The 11,938-nt window shown below is 36.4% G+C and overlaps 1 protein-coding gene across 1 annotated transcript; it reads left to right on the forward strand.

Moving 5' to 3' along the window:
- The first annotated feature begins 430 nt into the window (after positions 1–430).
- LOC308701413 (CD48 antigen-like) lies at positions 431–8,199 on the forward strand. The gene is made up of 6 exons (XM_081383692.1): positions 431–530; positions 1,078–1,428; positions 1,603–1,893; positions 1,996–2,100; positions 2,523–2,602; positions 6,701–8,199. Exons 1-6 carry the CDS (start codon positions 482–484, stop codon positions 6,752–6,754), a joined length of 930 nt encoding a protein of 309 aa, XP_081239818.1. The 5' UTR covers positions 431–481; the 3' UTR covers positions 6,755–8,199.
- The last annotated feature ends 3,739 nt before the right edge of the window (positions 8,200–11,938 follow it).

The following is an 11,938-nucleotide window of genomic DNA, read 5'->3' on the forward strand; positions in this document are numbered from 1 at the left end:
TAAAATTGAGAAATGAATAAATAAAAAACAATTTTAAAATCCCTAGACTTAGTCTTTATTTTACCATGAAAAGTAATTCATCCAATATTCAGACGATATTCTTCTATTTTTACATTTAACACAGTCAGGCAAGTAATTGTGTGCAATCTGAATGCATAATTTAAAATATATTAAAACAATTATTCAATTAAAGTTGAGTAACTACAATAAATGTAAATTGGTGTGTAAATATGTGTGTGTGTGTGTGTGTGTGTGTGTGTGTGTGTGTGTGTGTGTGTGTGTGTGTGTGTGTGTGTTTGAGAGAGAGAGACAGAGACAGAGAGAGAGTGAGTGTGTGTGTGTGTGTGTGTGTGTGTGTGTGTGTGTGTGTGTGTGTGTGTGTGTCTATTAGGAGGGTCAGACTCTGTCGAGGGAGGTCTTGCTCACATTACTTCTGTTGTGTTTGTTTAGATCAGTTGTGCTAGTGTTATTACATCAGAAAATGTTTCACATGTTTGTTTTGTTCTGTTTGTGCTTCTGCCGTCTGATCGGTAAGTTATGAACATATTTGTGTTGTTTATTTACATCTCAGAGTAATAAACTCCTGCGGCGGTTTAAATTAGATTATTTTCATCCACTGCGATCAAATCTCTGATGTTTTCGGTATTTTAGTTTCAATGATTACAAATGTAAATCCTACCAAGAAATGACTTAATTTTAAATACTGAAGAAATACTTCTGCAGTAATCATAAACAACTACAAAAGTCATGGAAACTCAGTAATAAAATATGTGTTGAATATTATATCCAGAATATTTAAACTTGTACTTTAATTTAATCAATCTGTATTTAATTTATCATATATATATATATATATATATATATATATATATATATATATATATATATATATATAATGACAATTTTGAAACACATTTTAAAACACATTAAATATCAAATTATTGATTCTCTCGAGTCTGCCTGTTCATTTATGTGACTTTTCATTTAGTTCTCTGCTGATGTTAAAGGTTTCAAACTGATCTCAGACTTTCTAAACCAACATGAGCATTAATCTGAAAACCTGTTCATGTTCATCAGGAGTGTTTGCTGCCGAAACAAATGAAATACAGTCAGTGTCAGTGATGGAGGGAGATTCTGTCACGCTGAACTCTAATGTTACTGAAATACATGAAGACGAACACATACTGTGGAAATATGGAGCTGAAAAGTACATTATAGCTGAAAACAGTAGAAAATATGGGATCTTATATCATACATATATTAACATTAATAATGTTACTGATGGGAGATTCAGAGACAGACTGAAGCTGGACGATCAAACTGGATCTCTGACCATCACAAACACCACAACTGAACATGCTGGAGTTTATCAACTACTGATAACTACAGCTGAACTGACATCAAAAACATTCAGTGTTTCTGTCTATGGTGAGTCGAGATGTAATTCCTCCTGTGCTTGTTGTTTTATTAGATATTTACATATTGAAATGTTTAATTATGTTATAGTTTAAGATTAGACAATCACTGCTCATCAACACAATGAATCAAAAATAACACTGTTGATTTATCCATATTTCTGTTTATTAATCTCATCTTTCTCAGCTCGTCTGCCTGTTCCTGTCATCAGCAGAAACTCTTCACAATGTTCATCATCATCATCATCATGTTCATTGGTGTGTTCATCAGTGTTGAATGTGTGTGATGCGACTCTCTCCTGGTACGCAGGAATCAGTGTATTGTCCAGCATCAGTGTGTGTGATCTCAGCATCAGTCTCTCTCTACCTCTGGAGGTGGAATATCAGGATAAAAACACCTACAGCTGTGTGCTGAACAATCCCATCAGCAACCAGACCACACATCTGGACATCAACACACTCTGTCACACATGTGCAGGTACCACAGCACTGATGATATATGTGTGTGTTTACTGACCTGATCTCTGGCTTCTGTTCTAGATCGGACACATTCACTCACACTAATGTCTCTCTCCTTCAGTTCCTCCAGTCTCAGTGTCTCTGATAGTGTTGATCTCTGCTGGATCTCTGATGATTGTTGCTGGATTTTGGATCTGCAGGAAACACAGAAAAACTGATCGAGAAGGCAAGAATAACTGCTTTTAACAAGTGTTAACAAATAATAATAAATAATAAAATCTACTCCAAATGCATTTTTTTCAATTAATAGTCCACTTTAAATATGTATTTATGAAGATGATGTAATTTAGTTCTTAAATAATGTTGGTTATTGGTTGTTGCATTGATCTGAGCAGCTCTTTACTCGTCTCACACACAAACACTGATTCTGTATGCACTTTTACTCTGGTAATAGTGATGTTTTGTGTGTGAAAAGTAATAATGTCAAATTCCATATTGCCATTTAAAAAATTCAGTATTAAATATATTCAATTAATTGTGTGCAATAGCTTTCACAGCCTAATAATCACACATACGTTGTAAAAAAAAAAAAAAAAAAAAAAACAGATCTAGATTTGTATTTTTATTCTCTTCCTGTTGTTCAAACAGTTCAGATTCGTGAAGATGAGAAAACTTCTGTTGTTATGTTACTTCATCCATCGTTCTATGAAAGAAACACACAAACATCGGTAAGATCATTTATCATTAGTTTCTGTTGTGTGTGTTTGTATCATTTCAGCAGTGAGTCAGATGGAGATCAGTGTGTGATTGTGTTTCTATAATCATCATCACGCATCAGATATTTTTATGTATTTCCAAAAGAAGCTATTTTACTGTTAACCCTATTATGTAAAATATTTGAATAAAAGTCATCTATAGTTGATTTAGTGTCTTGTGGCTTTGATGTAAGAAATTAATATATATATCCCTCAGAGAGTCCTCGGTCACTTCTGACTGAAAAATGTTCTGTTTTGAATTTTTAAAAATCACAGCTTCATCGGAAGGTTATGATACTTGGTGACTTTTATGGCATTAGGTATGTGAATACAAAAAAAAAATTGAGGTCATGATCCGAGCATGCTAAGTGGACGTAAAAAAAATAGTCACACTCGTGGTCTTCGGTCAAAAATGACCGACCCATAGGAAATGAATGGGAAATTTACAAAAACACAAAAATTCTCTGAATTTTTGTCTGTACAATCTACAAATCGGCCACGATTCTAAAAAAAAGTACACCGCAGTAAAGGGGTGACACTCTACAACATCAAGAGTGCAAAAAATTCACACCCACCCACACACACACACACATACAAACACACTTTTATACACATACACACCAATAAATTCAGATTACAAAAAATCTGTTTAGAATTTATAAAAATCACAGCTTCATCGGAATGTTACGAAACTTGGTGACTTTTCTGGCATTAGGTATGTGAGCACAAAAAAAATTTGAGTTCATGATCCGAGCATGCTAAGTGGTCATAAAAAAAATAGTCACACTCGTGGTCTTTGGTCAAAAATGACCCCCATAGAAAATGAATGGGAAATTGACAAAAACACAAAAATTCTCTACAAATTGGCCACGATGCAGAAAAAAAGTGCTCAGCAATGAAGGGGTGAAACTCTAAAACATCAAAAGTGAAAAACATAACATAATTAATAATTATAATTAATATATATATATATATAATTAATATAATAATTATTAAAATTATTAAAATAATAATTAATAAAATGTTATAAACCTTGGCAAAAAGTATTATTTGAGAATTTCTAAAAAAAATACATTCAATCCACATCTTAAAAGTAAGTAATTTGGTCCAAAAACAACTAGAATTCACAAGCATCTCCATTTAGAGCTATACAGGCATCTAGTGGTAAACCCATGCAATAACATGATTTATTTCATTTTATGTTTAATAAATTGATTTATTTTTTTATTTATTTTATTTATTTTTTCTGAAAGCCTAGTCTCTATTTTAACTGAAAATACTGTATAAAATTAAATATATATATATATATATATATCATTATTTTCAATGGCAAAAAATGGAATATAAATAATGCATAAATATTAATAAGTTCAATCAAATTGTCTCAAAATACTAAATTAAAAAGAATAAATATTATAGAACAAAAATAAATTGCATTGGTTTTTACTGGGATGGAGGAAGTTTCATTTTTAGGTGTCCGGTCACTTCTGACCGGGAAGGCACTGAGTGTGACTGCTAAACGAAGACTCTCTGAGGGATATATATATATATATATATATATATATATACACATTTCAAAGCAACTGAGAAACACTAAGAGATTGGAGGATATTTTAATATAATAAATAAATAAAATGTTCTAAAAGTGTTGCAGAAAAAAAAAAAATACAACTTATAATTGTGCAAAAGAAAGAACAATAAAAAAAACACATTAACTTTTAAAGGGAGGAAGAAACTCAAACTCTTCTGTATTCAGACACAAATTCATTCATGAAACTCTTCACCTCAGGCTAATATTAATATAATATTGGTCACACTTGTGTTTGCTATTTAGTAGGGGTGTGACGAGATCTCGTGTTACGAGATCTCGCGAGATTAAAACGCGACGAGATTTCTCGTCGAGGTGAAACAATAGGCTTGTTTGAGATGCGCCTTGCCTCGCCTGAAATGTAGACGAGAGTAGGCGGCTGCAGTGAGAGGAGGAGTGAAAAAAGAGCAGGCAAGCCGGACAGTTCTCTCTTCACGCAGTGGATCTGACACCTGTGAGATCAAAGATGGATATCGCGGGATTCACGGGATTCACGCTCGTGTTGCCAATAAACTGGATGGAATTTAAGTTCTGTTGCTTCTATATGAAAATAAATAAAATGAACAAGACACCCAAAGTACTTGTTATTTAATTCCATTCCAAATACATGTTTTTCAATATTTTTTTCTTTAATACAGACATATGTGTTTTTATTTTTTTATTTTTTTTATAAAAAATTAAATTGCATAACCCAAAGAGATCGCACTGTCAGATAGTTTGGGAATATTCACACATAACATAGGCTATACACATAAAACATGATATTAGAGTTTTAAAATCAAACATTTTAAAAGACAACAATACATCACAGTTGTTTAAACCAATGAGCATTAAGCTGTGTCGTCAGCAAGTCGTTTCCCATCATGCTTTATTATAAGCGCAGTCGGTGAAGAGCAACTGCGCTCGACTGCAGAATCCGACACGTGCGCCTTGCGCTCGCGAGAGATTTTTGACATACGTCAGCATGACATCAGAGCAAGGCGGACCGCACTCGGACACATTTCTAACCGGCATGCATCTCGCGGTGATCACCGGTGATCGATTCTGCGCAGATTTTGCTCATCTCAAACAAGCCTTTTGTCTCGTGAGTTGTTGTGATGTCAGCGTGATGGAGCATGAGGGTGAAATTAGTATTGAATATGCCCCTGCCACTTTTAAATCATTTGTGTGCCGGGCCAATCACACACACACTCCGCGCGCACACACACAATCACTGTCCCTCGCTCACTCACTCACTCGCGCGCGCACACACACACACACACACGCACGCTCACTCCCGCGCGCACACGCACACTCACTTGCTCGCACTCTCACTCACTCTCGCACACACTCAACCCGTCGTGGAGGACCGCAAAATTAAAAAAATTTAGCAAAATTAAACATGCTAGTCTTTCTGTCATGATGTCCTGAAGCATCGCAGACGCGTAGGTTGTCGCCCACTATCACACACTATAGCCTACGAAACGAAACGATCGAATCTTGCGTCCCGACGCCCGTTGTCCTTTACGAATCTCCACGAAACGGATCGTGCCAAAATCGCGCTAAAATAGTGTAATCTGAACCAGGCAGGTAATAAACATTTGACCTATCACGCAAAGAACCTATTAAAGCACTAAGACATGGGAACAGTATAGCTAACATTCATATATCACAAGTCATATCGACATCGCAATATTAAACAATGTTATCGCACATCGCAGCTTTTCCTCATATCGTGCAGCCCTCAAAAAGGTCTCAACTGCTGCCAGAAATCGTAGACATGCTTATCTACTGATCTGTGTAGTTAATTTATCTCTTTTTCATGCTTGAAGAAAAAATGTGTTTCTGTTTGAACTTGTAGTTTTGAGAGAGCAGTAGCCTACTTTGATTATGGATACACACTTACTGTTTGCATTTAAAGTGTTATTTCAGTTATTTATATTTATTTTATTCATACTGTTTTATTTTTTTTTATGTTCGATTTGTGGAAAGGAGTTAGATTTCTCATATGAAATCGTACAGGGGATGCCAGACGGTAGAGTTTATAGCAAAACATTTAGCAGTGTTTGCATGTCCTTTACTGCATAGAATTCATTAAAATAGAAGTAAAATAACATTCATTACAAGTTGATTTCAAAATGCACCTAAATTGTTTTGCATTTTGTGATTTTCAGTTGAATAAAACACTATTTTCCATTCATATATTTCATCATTGAGGATTTCTTAAAAATTGTGTAAAAATCTCGTCTTGTCTCGTTCTCGTGAACCCAATCTCGTGTCTCGTCTCGTCTCGTGGAGTAAGCGTCTCGTCACACCCCTACTATTTAGGCATTACAAAATTGTCAATTTTCTCATTCATCTTGTGTTATGGTTATGATAGGCCTGGGCTGTGTTTTATACAGTTTTATAGAGAACATTGGTGGCAATTGTTCTACGATATTTGATCTTTTATTATTATTATCATTTAAAATATCTTATTATATCTTGTGTGATGTGTTTTACAGAGAGCAGAAGAGGAGAGTATTGTGGAGTATGTGTCTGTCAGCGTGAGAAGATGATTCATTTTCAGCAGGATTGAGTCTTTCCCTCTAGTTTTCCTTTGAGAATAATCAGAAAATCCCAGCAGACAAACAGCCGGATCATTCTGACAGGTTTGAAGTGAGATATTCAGAGATTGATGAAATGATCTCCTAAAACTTCAGGAGACTTTGCATTGTAACACAAAATCTTTTAACAAATGATGTAAATGTTCTGTCCCAAAGGAGCATTTTCATGTTTGACTCTTAATTCAGACCATGTGGCCAAATACTCATTTTACCCGTGTATGTGTGATTGTGTGATTGTGTGTATGTGTTAATGTTTAGATTAGCTGTATTCATGATTTAGTTAATAAACTTGTGCACAATACATATTTGTGTCACGGTAGGTCAAAAAGTGAAGCGAGGATCCAAGCGCAGGTAAGGAATTTATTAAATAATAAACAAAATAAAACTACAACCAAAAACTCCCTGTGATGGAAAACGAGGCAGGCATAAATCAGGAACACACACAAGGGAAACGTAGACAACGAACCAACACAGACTGCAAACAAGAGGGGACTTATAAAGGGAAACTAATCAGGAGGGAACAGGTGGAAGAACTCAAACAATAATCAGATAACAAGTGGGAGGGATCAGACAATGACATGAGCACATGGCCCAAAATAACAAAACACCCATGTGCAGCACAAGACAGGACAGGCATGTGACAATTTGGTTCTGAATCTCCTTGCAACAAAGTTTCAGTGTCAGTTTGTGATCGTCTCTCTCTCTGAGGTGTGAAGTGCGTGTCTGTGAATAACATGCGGTTGAAGGTGTTTTTTTTCCATTCCTGCTTACATGAAACCATTTGACTTCTGCTCAACAGAGAAACCACTTTACAACACACCGGTGATACTGAACCCATCAATGCTGATGTTTGACAAAAAGTCTCAAATTAAACAGAGATATTGAAATATGAAAATATATACCTTGTGTGCATATGCATCATGATCTTATATACTCATGCAGTGATCGTGCAGTTCAGCAGTGCCAGTTTCATAGTTTTTTTTCAGCTGTGACACTTCCTTCTAAGAAGAACTATTCTTGATACCTTTGTTTCGTATAAAGGTCATCCTGTTTTTTACTGCCAATGTTTTGGTCATTATTTTAAGAATAAATGCAATGTATGATTTACAATTTATGTTTAATAGTTAAAACTATCACTGCTAAGAAATGTTTTTTAGTAGCATTACAGTTCTCCTGTCCACAGATAAACAAATAAGGTCAAAACTTAAATGAAATAGATGTAATATGACACTGGTGGGTGTGGCCACACGTCAAAGCAAAACTCACTCAAGGTGAAATATAGAAAAATATTTTAATTCCTAACTTAAACACTAAATGCAAACTGTACACACTATGAACATCACTGTACACACTGTAAATAGAAAGAAACTGCAAAGAATAAAATGTTTAAAAATGTTAAAAATTGTAAGGTGTTTTAATATTGCTGGCCCACTTTGGCTGAATGTGTTTGATAAAGTGGGATTCAGGTAAAGTTGGCGACCTTTAACCTTCAGTAATTATACTCAAATGCATTAAATAAATTCACTGGTCATTAAGTTTTTTTTTTTTTTTTTTTGCCTATTTGTTATTATATGCGTTGTGATTTTATTTTGATTATCATTTTAATGTTGTAGAGTTCAAATGCCATCAAATTTATGTTCTATCAGTCATTTCGAATTTTAAGATCTGATGAATTTTCCTCATGTTTTTGGGTTTGTTAAATATGTTGTTGAATATGTTTGTTTAATATACGTTACAAATTATGTGTTTTTAATTGCAGGTGAGTCACTGATGAAACATCTGCTATAATACTATAAATAAATAGTTTTAAATGTAGAAATAGGCCTTTTCCTATACATAGTGGTGTAGTTAAATCTAACAGCCTCTGTATAGATCGCCATCTAGAGTTTAAAATAAGACTTCACATCTGGAACAATAATACTAGGGTTCTTTCTGTGTTTGTTTATCGGTCAAAAGAGCCGACCTCGAGTCTCTGTGATCTTCTGTCTCTATATAGCTCAGGTCCCTCCTTTAATGCAAGTCTGGGGGATTTTTTTCACCTGTTTATCATCCAGTAAGTGAAAATGGTGAGAAGTACACACAATGGATGATAAATAATATATATTATGCATACTACAAGCCATATGCATACAGCATGATCTAGAATCATAACCAGGAATCAGCTCCACCATCTAATATAAGTATGTTAAAAAGCTTTTAAAGTGACAGTTATAATACAAGCTGCTGCTCTCAGACTGGCAACTGGGAGAAAGTGGACATCGACTGAGGCCATACAGCAAGCAAAATCTGTTGGGGGTATTTTGTAGGACAGGTGGAGGTGTTTTTGGACTCGGGACAAGCCGACCCATACAGTACAAGGCAACATCAGCCCAGAGAAGAAAGCTGGTAGTAGCCGAGGTCCGGCAGCAAGAGGAGGCAGAGATGCACAAAGGCAGTCTCACAGCCCAAACAGGGACAGTGGAATAACTGGGAAAACCTGGAGAAACGTAAGCTCACCTGGAAGGATCTTTGGGATGGAGGGAAGGGAAGGGAAGGGAAGGGAAGGGAAGGGAAGGGAAGGGAAGGGAACAGACTGAGCTTCATCATCAGAGACACCTACGATGTTCTTCCCACACCCAAGAACATAAACCAGTGGACTGGAGAAGATCCATTATGTCCTCTCTGTAAAACCCCAGCAATGCTAAGGCAGATCCTCGTCAGCTGAGACGAGCTGAGACAGATCTTTCCCAGCCTTACACCTGGAGGCACAATCAGGTCCTGGGACAACAGGTGATTATTCTGGAAGGAAGGAGAACCACCACCAATGCCCTTCCTCCTCCAAAGCATGGATTCTCAAAATCCACTGCCTTCATAAGAGCAGGACAACTTCCAGTGAAGCCAACAAGCGTGCCGCACAAGTCCTGAAAAGTGAAGCCAAAGTGTCTCGAACGCCCCCAGGTGGCTGGTCCCAGTATAGGTCATAAACCCTGCCCTCCCCATGAAGTCTAATGGACGCAATGGAAACTAAACAATCAAATTAATTACACATCAAATACATTTTTTCCAAATATATTTTCTGTCATTTTAAGTAGTATTTATCATGCTGATGTAAGTTTAAGTGTTAATTTTTTTTAAATAAGTTTGGTCTTAGTTATTTATTTGATGCTATAAAAACGGGAATGTGACGTCATGATTGACAGCTGTGATTGACAGCTTCTCTAAATGAAGTAGTCCAACAGAGTTTTTGGGGGATTTTCGGGAGGAGATTGGAGCTTCAACTTTAATTTCTACATCTCCATAACTGTTTATTTGACATTGACACAATGAGTTGCTCTGCAATAAACTTTTTCTGTAGGAGTGAGAGTGGGACCTTGATATCACGGCTAAACTTCACGTTCACTACTGAGCAGAATCAGGTCCCAAATCAGTGCAAGATGTCAGCTTAGATTAAGACTTTGGCGGCTTCACTTTTCACCAATGAAAGAGAATGAAGGGGCGTCGTCCATCTTTTTTTACAGTCTATGGAAACCAGCAACAAAAATGTCTTTTGACCCTGCTGGACGCTGTCCGGGACTGGAAAATGAAAGTTGACCTAGACTGGAAGCTCAGTTAATCACAACTAACCTCAGGCCGGACCTGATCCTGTGGTCAACCTCGCAAAAGTCCCTGTTCATTGGGGAATTAACTGTGCCATGGGAGGCTACAGTTAGTGAAGCGAATGAACGAGGCATAAGTACTCAGACCTAGCAGCCGAAGCAGGACAACGGGGCTGCAAAACCCAGTTGCTCCCAGTAGAGGTTGGTTGCAGAGGTTTTGTAGCCACAGGGTACTGAAGGGGTTCAGTCAGAGGACAGGCCTTCCGACAAGCTGTTGGGTCACTGTCAGAGCAAAGCAGTCATGATCAGCAAAGCAGAAACCGGCTGTGGATAAATCGGAAGGATCACGAGGATCATACAAAATGACCAAGAGGTAAAAATCGAAGGTAGTGCACCTGGGACGCCAGTGTTGCTTTTGAGCCCTTTAGAGGTGTCGTGGACCTATCAGCGAAAACACCAAGGAATGAGGGTTCCCACCTGATGACCCTAATGAAGTGATTACAAAAGTGATATCAAAAGGATTGTACTATCAAGTTCTAAACGCTCAACACACTGGGTTGAGTTTGGACTGAGATTAACAGCTAGTTGGCTTCTACATTGATCACCAGTTGTATGATATCGATTAAACTGATAAATGGCTCCATCTGGTGTGTTTTTGAGGAACAGCATCATCACTGTGAGCTCATCACGAAACACTATTATACTGATGATATGTGTGACCAATCAGGATGTGCGTCCAACACTATAGTTAGGGCTTGAGCTTTACACTTTGAAGTCCAATTCCGAGTACATTTTTACAAGGAAATACTAATTCAGTCTTTTCTAATTTATATTTATCTAAGTTATATGCTGATTATTAGTTATTATTTGTGGCATTTACTAGCAATTTCTGAGTGAAATTTTGTTTCAAAGACAGTTTCGGCAAAGGCAACATTAATCTGATTGATTATTGGATTGCTATCAAAATACTAAAGTGTATTTTAACATTCCTTAAAGAAAAATGCAGTGAATGACTAAATTACACTTACTAACAACAGAAACACTGAAGCTCTTTATGATTCTGCTGTTGATCTGTAGTTTATAGAGTCCAGAGTCTGTGTTTCTGGTGTTTGTGATGGTAAGAGATCCAGTCTGATGATCCAGCTTCAGTCTGTAAATGTAACACATGCAAACAAACAGCTGAAGAACATCATTTATTCACACTTTCATTCTCAGATAAACATACATACGTCTCATGATCTTGAACAACTTAATTATCATTCGACACACATCCTGATTTTTAAGCATCAATCTCTAGAATGTGAAAGACTGTGTTTTTTCTTTACCAAATTGATATAAAATGATACATTTTTCAAACAAAAGAATAAATTACTTTTACAGACTAAACTTGTGAATGGCAGTGTTAAATATGATCATTGTGTTCCTATTGTTTTTCTGTTTCTGTAGATTCAAGTTTAAAGCTGTTCATATAGAAGCAGGACAGGAAGAAACTCTTCACCTACAAACTAACACGCACACACACACACACACACGCACACACACACACACACACACACACACA

Source organism: Scardinius erythrophthalmus (assembly GCF_964197995.2).
Source record: "Scardinius erythrophthalmus genome assembly, chromosome: 14".
NCBI lineage: Eukaryota > Metazoa > Chordata > Actinopteri > Cypriniformes > Leuciscidae > Scardinius > Scardinius erythrophthalmus.

What these genes read in the sequence shown, in the direction of transcription:
- LOC308701413 (XM_081383692.1), top strand. Translation starts at nt 482, where the DNA reads ATGTTTCACATGTTTGTTTTGTTCTGTTTGTGCTTCTGCCGTCTGATC. An exon ending in ATTCAGTGTTTCTGTCTATG is followed by an intron (nt 1,429 to 1,602) that starts GTGAGTCGAGAT and finishes CATCTTTCTCAG; the next exon opens with CTCGTCTGCCTGTTCCTGTC. An exon ending in CAGAAAAACTGATCGAGAAG is followed by an intron (nt 2,101 to 2,522) that starts GCAAGAATAACT and finishes TTGTTCAAACAG; the next exon opens with TTCAGATTCGTGAAGATGAG.